General features: G+C 48.0%; 3 protein-coding genes across 3 annotated transcripts; 2 read left to right on the forward strand and 1 right to left on the reverse strand.

The window, feature by feature from the left end:
• Positions 1-461: 461 nt before the first annotated feature.
• LOC309382098 (enkurin-like) lies at positions 462-7,746 on the forward strand. The gene is made up of 6 exons (XM_081933569.1): positions 462-533; positions 818-947; positions 2,898-3,043; positions 4,728-4,954; positions 6,185-6,331; positions 7,561-7,746. Exons 2-6 carry the CDS (start codon positions 847-849, stop codon positions 7,732-7,734), a joined length of 795 nt encoding a protein of 264 aa, XP_081789695.1. The 5' UTR covers positions 462-533; positions 818-846; the 3' UTR covers positions 7,735-7,746.
• A 3,461-nt stretch (positions 7,747-11,207) lies between these two features.
• On the reverse strand, positions 11,208-12,458 carry LOC309382254 (succinate--CoA ligase [ADP-forming] subunit beta, mitochondrial-like; the record flags this gene model as incomplete). Its single annotated transcript, XM_081933843.1, has 1 exon — positions 11,208-12,458. Exon 1 carries the CDS (start codon positions 12,417-12,419, stop codon positions 11,208-11,210), a length of 1,212 nt encoding a protein of 403 aa, XP_081789969.1. The 5' UTR covers positions 12,420-12,458.
• A 5,829-nt stretch (positions 12,459-18,287) lies between these two features.
• Positions 18,288-19,625, forward strand: LOC309381400 (succinate--CoA ligase [ADP-forming] subunit beta, mitochondrial-like; the record flags this gene model as incomplete). The annotated part of the gene is made up of 1 exon (XM_081932344.1): positions 18,288-19,625. One exon carries the CDS (start codon positions 18,288-18,290, stop codon positions 19,623-19,625), a length of 1,338 nt encoding a protein of 445 aa, XP_081788470.1.
• Between the last annotated feature and the right edge of the window lie 626 nt (positions 19,626-20,251).

The following is a 20,251-nucleotide window of genomic DNA, read 5'->3' on the forward strand; positions in this document are numbered from 1 at the left end:
AGCAGGACATTGTGAGTTTCCCCCAGTTACATGAATCCATAGCCACGCCCACCCTGTCACATGACACCCCCACCAAGCCACGCCCACCAAGGCACGCCCACAGAACCGGTAGTAAGAAAATGTAGATTTCACCTCTGCCCCCTAACTAACTAACTCTTTCTCTTCTAACTCAACCTTCCAGGGGGAGAAGACACCCCCCCCCAACCATCCACTCTCTGGGGTCCTACAGATGGTTAATCTGTGGCTCAGGCTATGGGGAGGGAGCCCAAAAGGGGGATCGGGGGTCCCCCATGTTCTGCCGGGATTTTCCACCCAGCCCCGATTCCGATATATATATGAAATACTCCAGTTGGGGGGGGGGGGTGTTGAGACTTTATGGGGATTCCTGCCAATAGGGGTCAGTGGGATTCACGCCCCTCCCTGTGCAGTTCTGGCTCCCACCGCAGAATCCTGTGGGTGGGGCCTCTGCAGGCTCCTCCCCCTCAGAACTAACTGCCGCTACCGGACGGTGGAAGCCCCTTTTCCTTCCAGAGGTGTGGTGTGGGGAGAGGAACCCCCCCTCCCTCCCTTGCCAAAAAGCAGGGCCCCTGCAAGAAATTCCCTCCCCCAATTTCAGGGGTTGGGGGCTGAATTAGGAGAAAAATCGAGGGGTCTTTTTAAGTCTCAGGACCCTCATCCCGTAGCTATGAGAGACCCCCAGTGTGGGAGGGGGGATGGGGCCCCCTTCTGCTCTGGCTTCTCCCCCCCCCATTTAATTTCCCAACTTGAGAAGCTCCCTAATCGCCCCCCCCTCAAATTCACCCTTCTGTCATTTCAGGCCAGCTTTCTCTGGGAGCCAGGGCCGAAATGGCTGAGGTTCTCTGCCCCCAGCCTCAGCCAGAGGAACAGGAGAGCATCTACCACTGGCTGCCCTCCAGGGAGGAAGAGCCCAGCAGGCCACAGTTAAGGTACAGGCGGAGATGGGCATCAGGCAGCCAAGGGGGTGGACGGAGAAAGAGAGAGAGGGAGGGAGATAGAGGGGAAAGAGAGAGGGGGGGAGGGAAATGGAGGGGAAAGAGAGAGGGGGGAGGGAAAGAGTGAGAAGGAGAGGAGAAAGAGAGAGAGAAGAGAGTAACAGAGAGAGAGGAGGGAGAGAGGGGGTGGGGGAGAGGGAGAGGGAGAAAGAGAGAGAGGAGAGAGGGAGAGGGAGAAGAAAGAGGGAGAGAGAGGGAGGGAGAGGGAGGGAGAAAGGAGAGTGCAAAGGAGAGGGGGAAGAGAGAAAAAAAGAGTTCAGGGAGGAGAAAGAGGGAGAGAGAGAAGCAGAGAGAGGGAGAGGAGGGAGATGGAGAGGGGGGAAGAGAAAGAGAGAGTGAAAAGAGTTCAGGGAGGAGAAAGAGGGAGAGAGAGAGAAAGGAAGAGAGAGAGGAGAGAGGTAGAGAGAGAAAGAGGGGGAGAGAGAAAAGAGTTTAAGGAGGAGAGAGAGAAGCAGAGAGAGGGGGTGGGAGAGAGAGAGAAAGGAGTAAGAGAGAGAGGAGAGAGGGAGAGAGAGAAAAGGAAGAAAGAGAGGGAGAATAGGAGAGAGAGAGGAGGAAGAGAGCAGGTGGGAGAAAGAGGGAGAGAGAAAAAAGAGATTGAGGAGAAAGAGGGAGAGAGGGAGAGAGGGAGGAGAAAGAGGGGGGAGAGGAGGGAGAGAGGAAGGTGGGAGAGAGAAAGAAGGAGAGGAGAAGAGAAGGAGAGAGGGAGAGAGTAGCAGAGAGAGAAGAGGGAAAGGGTAAGGGAGAGAGGGATGGAGACAAAGAGGAGAAAGAGGGAGAGGAGAGAGGGGGGAAGAGAGTGGGGAAAGGGAGAGTGAAAGGAGAGTGCAAAGAAGAGGGGAAAGAGAGAGGAAGAAACAAAAAAGAGATCGAGGAGGAGAAAGAGGGAGAGAGAGAGAGGAGAAAGAGAGGGGGAGAGAGGAGGGAGAGAGGAAGGGGAGAGAGAGAAAGAGGGAGAAGAGAGGAGAGAAGAAAGAGGGAGGGAGTAGCAGAGAGAGAAGTGGGAGAGGGGATGGGGAGAGGGAGAAAGAAGAGAAAGAAGGAGAGAGAGAAAGAGAGAGAGAGGAGAGTGAGGGAGAGAGGGGAAAGAGAGAGGGGAGAGAGGGAGAAGAGAGGAGAGCACAAAGAAGAGGAGAAAGAAAGAGGGAGAGGAAAAAAAGAGTTTGAGGAGGAGAAAGAGGGGGAGAGAGAGAGAGAGAGAGAGGAGAGAGGTAGGGAGAGAGAAAGGAGAGCGCAAAAAAGAGGAGAAACAGAGGGGGAAGGAGGAGGGAGAGAGGAATGAGAGAGAGAGAGAGAGAGAGAGAGAGAGAGAGAGAGAGAAAGAAAAGAGGAAACCTAGCTGGTTTTCATGCCTAAGGCAGGTCTGGAACTCACCATTTCCTGGTGATTGAGCCAATGTCAATGGCTTTCATGCCTGATGTGAAACTACTACTCCCTCCCTCCTGGTGATTGGGTCTAAGTCACTAGCCAATTTTCATGCCTACGGCGAGACTAGAACTCACTGTCTCCTGGCGATGGGCCCAAAGTCACCCAGTTGCCTTTCATGGATAACGTGGGACTAGAACTCAGCATCACCTAGTTTCTAGCCTGGTACCTTAATCATCAAACCAAGCTAGCTCTCTAAATATTCAGGCCAAATGGACCTATGGAAGGCAACTATTTATGGGCTATGGGAAACCGTCCCATCCGGGTGCCCAAGTGGAAGCTTTTGTGAGTTGTGTAGATGTGGGAGTGTTTCGTCCAGCTCCTTCCCCAGCCAGCCTGAGCCTGGGGAACTTCAGAAGCATTGAATCAATGCCCCCCTTCCACATCCCCAACTGGGGCAGACCCCCCCCCCCCCGCTTTCCTGCTCGCTCCCACCGTCTCTGTTACTCTCCGCTGCAGGTACATCTCCACCTTCCGGTCTTCCATCCAACGGGAAATGGAAGAGAAGAGGAAGGCACCATGCCAAACCATGGGCATCCCGAAGCTGCAAGTGCCCAGCCCGAAGGAATACCTCCGGAAACACTCCAAGAAGAAGGTCCCCAAATGTACGTTAGTGCCCGGGGTTTTCTCTGCCATGCGTCGCTCACCTTCCTGGGAGGAAGGGGGGGAATGGGACTTGAACCTCTTTCCTCAGTCTAGATCAGGGGGCGACTTTGAGGCTTGCAGATTTCCACTGAGCTGGGTGGTTTTCTTACCGACATTTCGTGACCCATCTTGGTAACGTTATCAGCACTAGAAAAGAGTGGTGTTAGAGATCAATAGAGATCCAGAGAAGGATGATTTGCTTTTAGAAGTCAAAAGAAAGCCCCTGGATCTGGGCTGGGGGAAGCCCATTGGGGCTCAGTGAAGCAGCTGTGAGGTTTTCACAGGGGATCCCTACGATGCCAGGAAAATCCAGGGTGTTCTTGATCCACCCTGTCAATATTGGAAATGCCCCGAGCTGTTTCCCCTCTGCATTTGCAATCTGAATAGAGCTGGAAGGGACCTTGGAGGTCTTCTAGTCCAACCCCCTGCTCAGGCAGGAGATTCTATGCTATTTCAGGCTTCATACCAGGGTTGAAATTCAGCCGGTTCTAACAGGTTCTGGAGAACTGGTAGCTGAAATCTTAACCGGCAACTACCACCTCTGGCTGGCCCCAGAGTGGGGAGGGAATGGGGATTTTGCAGTATCCTTCCCCCTGGAGTGGGGAGGGAATGGGGATTTTGCAGTATCCTTCCCCTGGAGTGGGGAGGGAATGGGGATTTTGCAGTATCCTTCCCCTGGAGTGGGGAGGGAATGGAGATTTTGCAGTATCCTTCCCCTGGAGTGGGGAGGGAATGGGGATTTTGCAGTATCCTTCCCCCTGGAGTGGGGAGGGAATGGGGATTTTGCAGTATCCTTCCCCCTGGAGTGGGGAGGGAATGGGGATTTTGCAGTATCCTTCCCCCTGGAGTGGAGAGGGAATGGGGATTTTGCAGTATCCTTCCCCTGGAGTGGAGAGGGAATGGGGATTTTGCAGTATCCTTCCCCCTGGAGTGGGGAGGGAATGGGGATTTTGCAGTATCCTTCCCCCTGGAGTGGGGAGGGAATGGGGATTTTGCAGTATCCTTCCCCCTGGAGTGGGGAGGGAATGGGGATTTTGCAGTATCCTTCCCCCTGGAGTGGGGAGGGAATGGGGATTTTGCAGTATCATTCCCCTGCCATGCCCACCAAGCCACGCCCACAGAACCAGTAGTAAAAAAAATGAATTTCACCACTGCTTCACACCCATTCTTCCACTGAGTAGACATGTTGGATGCATCCTGCCATCCCCCACTCCAGTTACAGGTAGTCCTCAAATTATGACCACAATCGAGCCCCAAATTTCTGTGGCTCAGAAAAACAGTTGTTACGTGAGTTTTGCCCCCTTTGATAACCTTCCTCACCACTGTCGTTAAGTGCATCCCTCTGTTTATTACGTTATTAACATAGAATCTGGCTCTCCCCGTTGATTATGCTTGCCGTAAGGTCGCAAAAGGAGACGCTGCAACTGTGAGAAATACGTGACGGTTGCTAAGCTTCTCAATTTTAACCGGGGATACCACGACGGGCGTTCAGTGTGAAAAATGATCAAAAGTTGCTTTTCGTAACTCCGAACGGTCACTTGATGAAAGTTCGTAAGTGGGAGACGAGCTGGGTTTGGTTCCGGCCCAAACTTCGACTGCACTATCACCAAACCGGGTGTTCTGTCTTTCCCCCCACGACCGCAGGCACGTATGAGCGGGAAAAGAGGCTCCCTGGCAAACCCCAGTTGCCCCCGCAGTCCGACCGGCCACTGATGGGCATCCACAGCGACAAGAACTTCGTCACGGCCAACGTGGCTGAGGCCATCATGGCCGTGGCCAAGAAGCCCCTCCACGCCTGCGTCGACCAGCGGAGAGGAGACAAGTTCCTGATGGACGAATCCGGGCTAGTCCAGAGGTTCCTCAAGAAGAAGGTGGGCTCTCTGGAATGGGGAGTTGGAGAAGGGGGGTTCTGCAGAAAGACCTCCCCCCTCCCCGTGTCTCCCTCCCTCTCCCTCTAGCTTAGTTTTCTCTCAGCTGAATGTCCAAGAGCTTTCCCCCACCCCATTGGTTTAAGGGTTGATGCTGCATTTATATTCCATGGCTGTAAGGGTGGGTGGGTGGGTGGATGGATGGATGAAAGGTGTGTGAGAGAGACAGAGACAGAGGAGTAATAGAGATGTAGAGATGTAGAGAGATAGAGAGATAGATAGATAGATAGATAGATAGATAGATAGATAGATAGAGACTAGATAGAGAAAAAGATAGATACAGTGAGAGAGAGAAAGACAGAAGTAATGATGGATAGATGAGAGAGAGAGAGATACGGATGGATGGATGGATGGATGGATGGATGGATGGATGGATGGATAGATAAGATAGATAGATAGGTAGGTAGGTAGGTAGGTAGGTAGGTAGGTAGGTAGATAGATAGATAGATAGATAGATAGATAGATAGATAGATAGATAGATAGATAGATAGATAGATAGATAGATACTAGATAAAGAAAAAGAGATACAGTGAGAGAGCGAGAGAGAGAGGTGATGATAGATGGATGATAGATAGATAGATAGATAGATAGATAGATAGATAGATAGATGATAGATAGATAGATAGATAGATAGATAGATAGATAGATAGATAGATAGATAGATAGATGGACTAGATAGAGAGAAAGATACATAGTGAGAAAGAGAAAGACAGAGGTGATGATAGATGGATGGATGGATAGATATAGAGATAGATAGATAGATAGATGAAAGGTGTGTGTGCGTTTGTGTGTGTGTGTGTGAGAGAGAGAGCGAGAGAGAGACAGAGAAAGAGAAAGAGACAGAGAAGTAATAGAGATAGATAGATGGATGGAGAGAGGTGATAAATGATATAGATAGATGACAGGCAGGCAGGCATAGATAAATTGAATGCCTGGCACCCTTCCTGTCTTCTGCATGCTCCATTTGGGTTAGGCGCCCTTTGGAGCTTCGGGCAAGGTGGAAAACTGATCCTGCCTAGCCCACCTATAACAAAGGAAGCCCACTCCCCTGGATAAGTGCCAGGCATCCTCCTCCTTCACCAAGATCCAGCCCTGAAAGAGACGGGTGGGGTTCCTCTGCCCGTCTGCCACCCTCCCCTACGAATTGCAAGCACCGCGCTTCTTCCTTCGTAGGACTTCGGGGTGACCCCCAAATACATCCAAAGGCGGAAGAAAGAAGCCGTGGACGTGCGCAAAGAACGGGTGGCCGCTCGGCGGGAGTGCCTGCAGAAGAAGCGGCTGACCCGTCTCTCCTCCCGCGAACGGGAAAGTATCTTGGACGTAAGCAGATGCCTCCCCCTCGCCATTGGAATTCATTGTTAGAATGTATTTGTATTGCAACAACTACACAATTAATCAGCCAGTAGATGGCAGTGTTCAGTTAGCATCTATGGTTATATAGATATTTAGTTAGTGTCTTTAGTTATATAGTTTAGTTAGCATCTATAGTTCCTTTGTGTCCTGTTCCCTGTTACAGTTAAGCAGTAAAGCACATGGTGACTGTGCACTGTTTGATCTATGGCACTACTGAATTTCTAACATCTACCAAGTATCCCACTCCACCCTGGGGCTTTGGAGGTCTACCCAGTGCCTGTGCAGGCTCTCCCGCACTTTCAGTGGCTCTCTGGTTGAGACTTTGGGCCGCTCAGCACAATCCATTGGGAGTGCCAGGTTGGGGAAAGGGAGGTAAACGTCCCTGGACCCTGTTTGCCCTCTTAAATCTTAAATACGTCTCCCTGATTTAAAACAAAAATGAATGGGTTGGTATGACTGGTCCATGATTTCTTTTTTTTTTTTTATAAAAAATTTATTTATTTTTTTGTTTAAAAAAAGACAAAACAACACATACAGAACAAAAGCAAGGAGAAAAACAACTTTCCTCAATTTCATCAAGCATGTCGTTTGGGTACAAGTTTTTGTGCATCAGTTTTTACAGTTAAAAATAAAGTCATTGGTTATCCGTTAAACATAACTAAATATTTCACTGTCATTGAGCATTTATGTGTTCAGACTGGTCCATGATTTCTATCCTGTGGGTGACTCTCTGGTCTCTGAGCTTGGTTGCTTTTTGCAGGCGTTTCATGAACCAGCTGGATGACATCATCAGGGATGGAAGGAGGGGAGTGTGTGGAGAGGAGGAGGAGGAGGTGGAGCCTGTGGGGTTTTCGGTGCTCTCTGAGCTGGGTGGTTTCATGATGCAACCAGGGGAGGAGGACGACCACCGTGGGATCCTTGGGGCTTTTAAACATGCTGGTTTTCCTGCAGACGTTTCATGACCCAACTATGGAACGTCATCAGTGCTAGAAGATGGGGAGGAGGGGGAAGGGGAGGACGACTGAAGGATCCCCAATGGTCTTGAAGCTTGATTGTTTCCTGGCAGATGTTTCATGACCCAATTAGGCAACACCATCCGTTTTCCATCCTACGTGGGCTAAACACGGGGTGGGGTGGGGAACCAAATATCGGCAACCCCCACCCGACCCTCCTCTCTCTCTGGCCCCTCCCTGCAGGGCCTGAAGAACAACTGGGAGGAGCTCAACAAGGACTTCCAGAGCCTCTCCGTGGAGATCACCACCATCCCGCAGAGGCTCCGCAAGGAGAAGCTGGAGACGGAGATGAAGCAGTTGGAACACGACATCAGCGCACTGGAGAAACATCGGTTCATCTACATTGCCGGCGAATAGAGCCAGGAAAGCGGCAGGCAGCCTCCTCTCCCCTCCCCCTTTTTTTTGGGGGGGGTGATCACTTTCCCCAATAGGTTCCCAGTTGCTGTGGTTGGGTTGGGCAGCCAGTCCCCCCTCCCCACAGCCAGCCACAATCTGTGGGCGAGAGCCCTTCTCCCCTTCACACCCCCAACACTGTGGGTCCTCGGGTGGGGAGTGGGGGACAAGCATGAATTTCTGAGAAGTTGCAATGAGTTTGTAAGGTAAATTTGTTGAAATTGTACAAAAGTTCTTCCTTGGGTTTTTGTGAAGTTGTCGAAGTTGTGAAATGGTTCTTTCTGCATTTTTAAATAAAGCACATTATTGACCCACTGTTATCTCTGTGTTTGCACCTGTGTATGCGTGAACGCATGGGAGTATTTGTGCATTTGTGCTCCATTGCCGCAGGATTTGAAGAAAAGACTGGACTACAGTTTGTCTGAAAAGGTAGAAGCTCTCTTGCTGGAGCAGGAGGTTGGACTAGAAGACCTCTAAGGTCCCTTCCAGCAAAACTACTACTACTACTACTACTTCCTCTTCCTCTTCGTGTTCTTCTTCTCCCTCTTCTCCTTCTCCTCCTCCCCCTCTTCCTCCTCCTTCCTCTTCTTGTTCTTCTCCTCCTCTTCCCTCTTCTCCTTCTCCTCCTCCTTCCTCTTCTTCTTCCTAGTTACTTGCGGGATCGCATCCTGCCCCATACATCCCTGCGACCAATCCGCTCGCACAGAGAGGGACTTCTCCAGGTGCCGTCCACTAAACAGTGTCGGGGGGCGACACCTAGGAGCAGAGCCTTCTCTGTGATGGGCCCAGCCCTGTGGAATGACCTCCCCCTTGACATCAGGATTACCTCTGATCTCCGCTCCTTCCGTGTAAAGCTCAAGACCCACCTTTTCCAATTAGCTGGCCTGGCTCAACCATAGTTTTATCCCATTGCTCCTGACAATCTTTTTAAATTTGTAATTTTAACTGAGGGTATTTTAATTGTTAATTTTAATTCTATTATTACTATTGTATGCTTTTAACGAGTGTTACCTCCTCCGGGTACGTGTATGTGTTTGTATGTATGTGTATATGTATTGTATGTATATGTATATATGTATGGGTTTTTACTGTACGCCGCCCCGAGTCCTTTTGGAGAGGGAGCGGCTAACAAATTAAATTTATTCTATTCTATTCTATTCCTCTTCCTTCCTCTTCTTCTTCCTCTTCCTCCTCCTCTTCTTCTTCTTCCCCTTTTTGTTCTTCTCCTCCTCCCTCTTCTCCTTTTTCTTCTTCATCTTCTTGTTCTTCTTCTCCTCCCTCTTCTCCTTCTCCTCCTCCTCCTTCCTCTTCCTTCCTCTTCTTCTTCCTCTTCTTCTTGTTCTCCTCCACCACCCTCTTCTCCTTCGCCTCCTTTTTCTTCTCCTTCCCTTTCTTCCCTCTTCTTCCCCTTCTCCCTCTGTTCTCCTCTTCTTCCCTCTTCCTTCCTTCCTTCCCCTTCCCCTTCTCCTCCTTTGTCTTTTAGAAAACACAACAGAGCATCTGAAAAATGGTCCCTCTGCAGCTGCAGGACAGGTTCCCGGGCTGCAAAAATCCAGCGGCCCACTAGAGGGTAGCAAGGAGTGAGTTTGGGTCAGTTGGGTTGAGTCAGCTACAGAGATCCAATGAATTGAATGGAGTGGAGTTGGATTGGGTTGCGTTGAGTTGAACTGAAGACCTGAGTTCAGTTGAGGGGGGGGGGTATGTTCTGGGTCAGACATGCAGGTCAAGGTAACCTTGAGGATGGTGCTGGAGATGCAGTGCAGAGGTTGGTAGGACATAAGCCAGCCCTCCACCCACCCTGGTCATCCCAACAACAACCCTGTGAGGTAGGTTTAGGCAGAGAGAGAGAGATGGAGAGAGAAATGAAAAGAGATGGAGAGACAGAGAGAGGGGGAGAAGGTGAGATGGAAATAGCTAGAGGGAGGAGGAGAGAGAAATGGAAAGAGAGAGATGGAGAGAGAGAGATGGGGAGAGAGAAAGAGATATGGAAATAGCTAGAGAGATTGAGGGGGAAGAGAGAGATGGATAGATAGATAGATAGATAGATAGATAGATAGATAGATAGATAGATAGATGATAGATAGAAAGAAAGATAGATAGATAGATAGAAAGATAGAAAGATAGATATAGATGATAGATAGATAGATAGATAGATAGATAGATAGATAGATAGATAGAGAGAGAGAGAGAGATAGGGGGGGAGAGATGGAGAGAGAAATGGAAAGAAGATGTTGGATAGCCATTTGTCTGAAACGGTATTGGGTTTCCTGCCTAGGCAGGGGGTTGGACTAGAAGACCTCCAAAGTCCCTTCCAACTCTGCTATTGTATTATAAATAGAGATATGGAGAGAGAAATGGAAAGAGAGATGAAAAAAGATGGAGAGAGAGATGGAAGAGATGAAGAGAAATGAAGAGAGAGATGGAGAGAGAAAGAGAGATGGAAATAGCTAGAGACACTCAGGGGGAAGAAAGAGATGGAAAGATATATAGATAGAGAGAGGAAGAGAGAGAGATGGAGGGAGAAATGGAAAGAGAGAGATGGGGAGAGAGAGAGATGGAAAGAGAGAGATGGGAGAGAAAAAGAGAGATGAAATAGAGAGATTGAGGGGGAAGAGAGAGATGGAAAGATATATAGAGAGATATGGAGAGAGAAATGGAAAGAGAGATGGAAAGAGATGGAAAAAGATGGAGAGAGAGATGGAAGAGATGAAGAGAAATGAAGAGAAAGAGAGATGGAGAGAGAAAGAGAGAGATGGAAATAGCTAGAAAGATAGTAGTTCTCAACCTTCCCAATGCCGCAACCTTTTAATACAGTTCCTCATGTGGTGGTGACCCCCAACCATAAAATTGGTGTCTCGGTTCCTAAGACCAAATATGTGTTTTCTGATGGTCTTAGGCGACCCCTGTGAAAGGGTCGTTCAACCCCAAAGGGGTCCCGACCCACAGGTTGAGAACTGCTGAGCTAGAGAGACGGAGGGGGGAGAGAGATGGAAGAGATGAAGAGAAATGGAGATAGATGGAAATAGCTCGAAAGATAGAGGGGAAAGAGAGAGATGGAGAGAGAAATGGAAAGAGAGAGATGGAGAGAGAGAGATATGGAAAAAGATGAAGAGAGATGGAAGAGATGAAGGGAAATGGAGGGAGGGGGGAGAGAGAGAAAGAGGACAAAGAGAGAGGGAGAGAGAGAAAAGAGATTGAGAAGGAGAGAAACTTTCTTTAAGCTCAAGCTTTATTACCAGATAACATATTTTCGCCTTCCAGATTTTCTGTCAAGAATTCGCACAACCGAAAGGCAAACAAGGGCAACCGCGGGATACTTGCAGAGTGGCCATTTTGACATTGAACGGCTTGTGGGGGCAAACCAAAGCTGCCCCCCACCCCCCAAATAGGACGGAGGAAGGGGGAGGGAGCGGTGCTCAGGGATGCCCCCCCCTGTCTCAGGAGGGCAAGTGAAACTTCACATCGATGTCCACCTCTTTCGCCAACGTCATGATCTCAGCGAGCGTGACGGCCATCATGGCTGCCCGGTCCAGATCGTCGCAAGCCAGGATCTTCAAGCCGCTCTCGGCGATCAGGACTTTGGCATCGGCCACCCGGGTCCCTTGCAAGCGCACCACGATGGGGATCTTCAGATCCAGGTCCTTGGCGGACATGATGATCCCATGCGCGATGACATCGCACCGCATGATCCCGCCGAAGATGTTGACCAGAATCGCCTGGACCTTCTCATCGGAGGTGATCAGCTTGAAGGCCTCAGTGACTTGCTCCACTGTGGCCCCTCCGCCCACGCTGAGGTAGTTGGCTGGCTCACCACCATGTAGCTTGATGATGTCCATGGTGGCCATGGCCAAGCCTGCCCCGTTGACCAAACAGCCGATGTTCCCATCCAATGCGATGAAGTTCAGTTCCGCGTTGGCTGCCTCCCTCTCCTTCTCGTCCATCTGGGTCCAATCCTGCAGCTCGAAGACCTTCTGCTGACGGAAGGTCGAGTTGCTGTCGAAAATGACCTTGGCGTCCATGCACATCACCCTCCCGGTGGAGTCCTCCACAAGCGGGTTGATCTCCAGCATGACCACGTCGTAGTCGATGAAGAAGTTGTACAGCTTGACCATGGTGTCCGCCGCTTCTTCCGCCAGCTGTGGAGGGAAGCCCATCTTCCCGGCCAACGGAACGGCCTGGCAGATGCGGAGGCCCGTCACAATGTCCACCGGCTCCTTCAGGATGGACGCCGGCTTCTCGGCCACCACGTCTTCGATTTGGACGCCGCCCTTAGAGCTGGCGATGATGACCGGCCCCTGGAAGTCCCTCTCCATGGTGATGGCGAAGTAATACTCCTTCCGCAGGTAACGGCGTTCGCAGACAAAAACCTGGTTGCAGATCCGTCCTTTCTCCCCCGTCTGCTTGGTGAAGAGCCTCTTGCCGATCATCTGAGCGGCCACCTCCTTGGCCTCCTCCGGAGAACACACAATCTGCACGCCCCCCTTCAGGCCCCCTTCAAAGACTCCTTTCTCCCGTCCCCCAGCAACCACCTGGGCCTTCACCACCAAGTCGTTGGTGCCGATCTTCCTCGCCACTTTGTACGCTTCTTCTGGTGTCCTCGCCACCAAGCCATACGGAACGGAAACGCCCGCCTCCTTCAACAGCTTCATGCTGAGGTATTCATGGATGGAGAGGTGCCGGAGACGTTGGCGTTGGAGTTGCCAGCTGGGAGACGTCGTGGAAAATCGGCGGTTGGCCCCGAGCCCCGAGGCCCTGGCGCCCCGGCCTGTCCAGAAGACCTTGGTGCATATCAGTTGGGCTGCTCTGCCTGCCTGCGTCCAGAACATGGAGATGGCTAGATGCCTTCAGCCAAGCTGAGCCTTCGGGATCTCCTCAACCTTCCAACTGGCTGTTACGGTTTGAAAAAAAAAACCAGCCCACTGCTTCCTGCTGCTTTCTCATTGGCTGAAGCCAGAGGTTTTGTGACCTCACTCGCTTCTGTCCCGCCTCCTTGATGCCCCCCAGGGAAAGCCCCAAGATGGAGGCCTTGCTTTCTCTTCAGGAGGAACTTGGAGCTTCACTGCTTCTGACCTTCCCAGAGGCTTCCCGAGGAACAGGTGCTGATTCCCAACTGAAAAGCGGAGAATTAGGTGTTTATTCTGTTGCTTTCGGTACCAGAAAGTTAGTAGGCAGTCATCAATTTACAACAGTTCATTTAGTGACCGTTCAAAGTTATGACAGCACTGAAAAAAGTGATCCATGACTGTTTTTCAGACTTATGACCATTGCAGCATCCCATGGTCACGTGATCTGCATAAATAAGATCACGGCAAATGACTTAGGACCGCGGTTGAGCCCGAAATTTCTGTCATTTGGGGAGTTTTGCCCCCTTTTACGACCTTCCTCACCGCCGTTGTTCAGCGAATCATCGCAGTTGTGAAATGAGTCAGGCGGTTGTTAAGTGAGTGTGGCCTCCCCCATGGACTTTGCTTGCTCAGAAAGTCACAAAAGGGGATCAGGCTGATCCAGGGACACCACGCACACAGTCATAAATACGAATCAGTTGTCAAGCATTTGAATTTTGATCCAGTGACTGCGGGGAGCTGCAGCAATGGCCGTTTGAAAAACCATCATCGGTCACCTTCGGTGCCATTGTAATTTCAAACGGTCGCTAAGCAAAGTCAAGGACTGTCTTATCTGTCTCTCTGTATCTATCTATCTATCTATCTATCTATCTATCTATCTATCTATCTATCTATCTATCTATCTATCTCTGTCTATCTATCTATCTATCTATCTATCTATCTATCTCTATCTATCTATCTATCTATCTATCTATCTATCTCTGTCTATCTATCTTTCTATCTATCTATCTATCTATCTATCTGTATTTATCTCTCTCTATATTTGTGTGTGTGTGTGTGTGTGTGTGTGTGTGTGTGTGTGTGTGTGTTTTCGTAGATTTTCACGGGTGTAGGTATGCTGGTTTTGTTGTATTCAGGTCTTTTCCCGTGTAAGATTGAGATTGTCTTTGCAACGTTTCGGCAAGATCTCACTTGCCATCTTCAGGCTTGTGCTTAAAAAGCCCAAGCCTGAAGATGCAAAACCAGTATATATATTTATCTATCTAACTCTCTAACTATCTCTCTATAGCTCTATAGCTCTATCTCTCTTTATCTATCTATCTTTCTATCTGTATCTATCTATCTTTCTATCTTTCTATCTCTATCATCTCTATATCTCTTTATCCATCTCTCTGTCATCTATCATCTATCTATCTATCTATATTTATCTATATCTATTTATCTATCTCTAACTCTCTTTATCTATCTATAGCTCTATCTCTGTATCTATCTATATCTATCTATCTATCTATCTATCTATCTATCATCTATCTATCTATCTATCTATCTATCTATCTCTAACTATCTCTTTATCTATTGCTCTATAGCTCTATCTCTATTTATCTAACTCTTTATCTATCTATGTATCTATCTATCTGTATCTATCTATCTGTATCTATCTATCTTTCTATCTATCTATCTATCATCTCTATATCTCTTTATCCATCTCTCTGTCTATCATCTATCTATCTATCTATCTATCTATCTATCTATCTATCTATCTATATTTATTTATCTCTCTCTCTCTCTTTATCTATCTATAGTTCTATAGCTCTATCTCTGTATCTATCTATATCTATCTATCTATCTATCATCTATCTATCTATCTCTATCTCTATCTATTGCTCTATAGCTCTATCTCTATTTATCTATCTCGTTATCTATCTATGTATCTATCTATCTGTATCTATCTATCTGTATCTATCTATCTATCTTTCTATCTATCTATCTATCTATCATCTCTATATCTCTTATCCATCTCTCTGTCATCTATCATCTATCTATCTATCTATCTATCTATCTATCTATCATCTATCTATCTATATTTATTTATATATCTCTCTCTCTTTATCTATCTATAGCTCTATAGCTCTATCTCTGTATCTATCTATATCTATCTATCTATCTATCTATCTATCTATCTATCTATATTTATTTATCTCTCTCTCTCTCTTTATCTATCTATAGCTCTATAGCTCTATCTCTGTATCTATCTATATTTATCTATCATCTATCTATCTATCTATCTATCTATCTATCTATCTATCTATCTATCTATCTCTATTTATCTACCTCTAACTATCTCTTTATCTATTGCTCTATAGCTCTATCTCTATTTATCTATCTCTTTATCTATCTATGTATATCCTATCTATCTATCTATCTATCTATCTATCTATCTATCTATCTATCTATCTATCTATCTATCTATCTATCATCTATCATAAGATACCTATGTGGGGGGTGCCCAGACATGCTATAGAGAACATAAGTATAGAACAAAAACAAGATGTAATTACATATGCAGAACTTCTTAGTATAGATAGAGGTGCACCACAGTTAAAATCTTTGAATGTACTAAGAGAGGAAAGGGTAATTCAAACCTGGTTCCAGTATGGTCAGTTACAGGCTAGATGGAAAAAAGACCGGAAATCTGGTATTATCCAAAGTGAGGATAACTTGATAAAACAAATTAGGGATCAGGGTCCAATGCACATAAAAAGGTTGTATAATGTATTGATAGAAATAGACTCAGAAACAGAATTAGTTAAAGATTGTATGATAAAATGGGCACAAAATTTCGAGGAACCAATAATGATGGAAACATGGGAAGAGATTTGGGTAAGAAATGTAAAATTTACACAAGCTCAGAACTTGAGATAGAATTTCTATAAGATGTTATACAGATGGCATTTAGACCCAAAAAGGCTAGCCTGTATGTATCCGAACTTACAATCTAAATGTTGGAGATGTGATTGTGTTAATGCCACGTACTACCATACTTGGTGGACTTGTAAAAAAGTTAAAGCATTTTGGATAAAAATATAGTGGGTTATTCAAAATATGTTGAAAAAGAGGATAAAGTTTACACCCCAGTTGTTTTTGTTAGGCATAGTTTCAGACTGTACTGCTATAGAGACTAATCTGATCTTGAACCTAATGACAGCAGCAAGATTGTTGGTGGCGCAATATTGGAAGAAGGAAGAGTTGCCTACCATCCAAGAATGGACGTTAAAAGTAGCAAACTTAGCAGAGATGGCCAAAATTTCAGTGTATCTGAAGGACCATTCAGATGAGAAGTACAAGCTGGACTGGAGAAGATGGATTGACTATATTCAAAAGAAATACCGGACTAAAAAATTTCAGTTAGCGTATGAATGAAGGCATAAGGAATGCTACAATTTATTCAAAGTTAGTTTAATAAAGGGGGAGTTAAAGCACAAAAATAGTAACATGTTAAAATTAGTTAGCTTATGTTAGCTTATGGTTGCTTAATGTTTATACCCTGTATTTTCCTCTAGGAGGTCAGGGGGAGGGAGGGGGGAAGAGGGGTAGGGGTAACTATCTCTTTATCTATTGCTCTATAGCTCTATCTCTATATCTATCTCTTTATCTATCTATGTATATTCTATCTATATCTATCTATCTATCTATCTATCTATCTATCTATCTATCTCTTTATCTCTTTTATCTATCATCATCTATCTATCTATCATCTATTTATTTATCTATCTATCTATCTATCTATCTATCTATCTATCTATCTACCTATCTATCTATCAATCATCTATCTATCTATCTATCTATCTATCTATCATATCTATCTCTATTTCTATCTATATCTATCTATGTATCTATCATATACATAAATACATACATACATACATACATACATACACACACACACACACACACACACACACACACACAACACACACACACACACCTTCAATAATTTATCATTATCATATAATATTCTCTAAAGCACCAGAGGGCAGGAAAAGAAGCAACTGATGGAAAGTAACTGGAAGGATCTCTGGAGGGTTAGAGCATACACAGAGTGTGACCTAATTCGGCTTTTGTGAAAGGGCCGTTGAGAGAAGCTCCATTGTAACCCAACGTGCCAACTGCATAGATAAAGCTTCTAGGCGAATCGCCAAGCTTAGACCAGCTAAAGTGACTTTTAAAACTTGTAAACTTATAAAACTTGTAAAACGTAAAAAGTGGATTCTGCCAAGTAACTTGTAGCTTGTAACTTGAAATGTGTGTTCAGCATTCCCTAAAGAAGCACTGATCTCAGAAAATGCATTTCTTTCCTCTTTTTAAGGTCCATTGTTTTTGGAGCGGTGAGAAAAATCATGAGGTTTGTGTAACATGAAATTACGTTTCTATAGCAATAACGTTCTATGCAAGCTGTGTGAGCTATAAAATGTTTTTTAGGCGCATCTGTTTTTCTCTCTGCCTGCCCTGTTAAAAATTCCGTCAGGTTTTTTGCTTTCTGCACAAAATAAAAACCGATTGTCAGTATTTCTCGGGTTCAGAGTTTCATTGGAATTACCAGATTCTGAGCTGAATTCATACATGACCCAGAAGCAACCTGGAATGAAGGAGGAACCTCCTAACAGAGAGGACAATTAACCAGTGGAACTGCTTGCCACCAGAGGTTGTGAGGGCTCCATCACTGGAGGCCTTGAAGAAGAGGCTGGAATGGTCTAGGAGAGTGATAGCTAATATTTTTTGCCTCCCGTGCCAAAAGCAGGGAGAGCACAGGGCGGGTCGTGCGCAGGCGTGCCACACCCATAATGCTATGCACGCACGACCAGCGCACCCCTCCCCCTGCTTTTGGCACATTTTTTTCCGCCCTCCCCAGGCTCCAGAGGCTTTCAAGGAGCCTGGGGAGGGCGAAAACATCCCACTCCCACCCCACCCCATCCCTGGAGGCCTTCCAGAGGCTTCAGGAACTTCCCTGAAGCCTCCAGAGGGCAAAAAATGGACCTACAGGGAACCCGGAAGTTCATGGATGGTGACTTCCGTTTTATCCATAGGGGCGATTTTTGACCTCCGGAGCCTTCAGGAGGGTTTCAGAGGGCGAAAAATGGCCCTATGGACAAACCGGAAGTCCTTTCCTGAATCTCCTGTTTGCCTGTAGTAGGGCCGGTTTTTCAGCCCTTGAAGCCTCCGGAGGGCAAGAAACGGCCTCAAAAGAAGGCCAAAGTCAGCTGGCCAGCGTGCACATGAGCGCTGGAGATGACAGGACAACGCCTCCCATGCCCTAACGAATGGTTCCGCGTGCCGTGCCATAGGTTCCCCATCACATGTATAGGATTTCCTTCCTGGGGAGGGGGTTGGGCTAGATGACCTCCAAGGTCCCTTCCAACCCTGTTATTCTATGATTCTCTAAGGGTCTCCTGCCTGAGCAGGGGGTTGGACTATATATATATATGGTGTGTGTGTGTACATATGAAGCAGCTGGAAACCCTTGGCCACAGGCTAAGCACCTGGAACCCTGGATCTGACCAATCGCAGGCAGCCCAGAGGCAGTTGGAGAAAGAATTCTGGGAGGTGGTCTTTCCTTCTGTTCAGAAGGGCAGTTGGGAGTCTGGAGGAGGAAAGAAAGACAGAGGAGCTTCCTTCATGTTTGGTCACTGGGCAGCGAGTGCAGTACGATGGATGGGCAGAAGTACCAGACTAGGCGCTGTGGGTCAGCCCGGGTTCTGGACACCGCAACGTAGGTGCCTGTCCCTCCACGAATACCTGAGCATGCAGCTGCTGAAGGAAGCCGGCGTCTCGGTGCCAAAGGCCCTGGTGGCGAAAACCCCCGAGGAGGCCTTCCAAGCCGCCGAGAAGATCGGGACAGAGGACCTGGTGGTGAAGGCCCAGGTTTTAGCCGGGGGGCGCGGCAAAGGGACCTTCGAAGGTGGGCTGAAGGGCGGCGTGCAGATGGTGGGTTCTCCAGAGGAGGCCAAGGAGGTGGCTGCCCGAATGATCGGCAAGAAGCTCTTCACCCAGCAGACAGGGGAGAAAGGACGGATTTGCAACCAGGTTCTCGTCTGCGAACGCCGATACTTGCGGAAGGAGTACTACTTTGCCATCACAATGGAGGGTGCCTTCCAGGGACCGGTGCTCATTGGCAGCTCCCAAGGCGGCGTCAACATCGAAGAGGTGGCCGCCGAGAACCCGGAGGCCATCGTGAAGGAGCCAGTGAACATCACGGAAGGCATCCGAGAGGATCAGGCGCTACGGCTGGCCCAGAAAATGGGATTTCCCACCAAGGTGGCCGGCGCAGCAGCCGAGAACATTGTCAAGCTGTACCACCTGTTTATCAAGTACGACGCTCTCCTGGTGGAGATCAACCCGCTGGCGGAGGACTCCACGGGGACCGTGATGTGCGTGGACGCCAAGATCAACTTCGATGACAATTCGGCCTTCCGTCAGCAGAAGGTCTTTGAGCTGCAAGATTGGACCCAGATGGACGAGAAGGAGAGGGTGGCGGCCAACGCGGAACTGAACTACATAGCGTTGGATGGGAACATTGGTTGTCTGGTGAACGGGGCGGGCTTGGCCATGGCCACCATGGACATCATTAAGCTTCACGGAGGCATGCCGGCCAACTTCCTGGACGTCGGTGGAGGGGCCACGGCAGAGCAGGTGAAGGAGGCCTTCAAGTTGATCACATCCGACAAGCAGGTGCAGTCCATCCTGGTCAACATTTTTGGAGGCATCATGCACTGCGACATCATCGCCAAAGGCATCATCCTGGCGGCCACAGAGCTGGAGTTGAAGATCCCCGTGGTGGTCAGGTTGCAGGGCACCCAAATGGATCAGGCGAAGGTCTTGATAGCCCAGAGCAAGCTGGAGATCTTGGCCTGTGATGACCTGGACCAGGCGGCCAAAGTGGCCGTGGGCCTCTCCAAAATCGTGTCGTTGGCCAAGGAAGCCCAGCTGGAGGTGACCTTCCAGTGGAAGACCTGAGGAGGCTTCTCTGCTTGGGATTTCTGAAGACCCTCAAGGCCCCCCAAACTTCTAAGGCCTGAATCAGGCAAACATGGCTTCCATCTCCACCATGGCTGATGACCAGATCTCACCAGATCTTCCATCTCCACCATGGCTGATGAGCAGATCTCACCAGATCTTCCATCTCTACCATGGCTGATGACCAGATCTCACCAGATCTTCCATCTCCACCATGGCTGATGACCAGATCTCACCAGATCTTCCATCTCCATCATGGCTGATGAGCAGATCTCACCAGATCTTCCATCTCCACCATGGCTGATGAGCAGATCTTCTTCTGTCCTCCAGTGTGTAGATGACAAAGGAGGTCAATTGGAGACTTGTATGGACTTGGTGACTTCTTCCCAATAAAACCCTGGCGTGGAGCCGATGGAGGTCTCTGGTCTCACGAGTCCTGGTTTGGCATGTTGGTTGGAGCCCCATCTGGGGATTTTCCAGGTTCAGGAGCCACGTGGGCCTGTTTAGAAGCCCCCGTGAAGGACTGAGCTTCTTTGGCCAGCATTAAACCACCATGCAAAGAAGACCGATGGGAGGAGTGGGGATCACACCAATGTTGGTGAAGGCTCTGCTTTAAAGGGGGAAAG

Source organism: Natrix helvetica (assembly GCF_964273705.1).
Source record: "Natrix helvetica genome assembly, chromosome: Z".
Lineage (NCBI taxonomy): Eukaryota > Metazoa > Chordata > Lepidosauria > Squamata > Natricidae > Natrix > Natrix helvetica.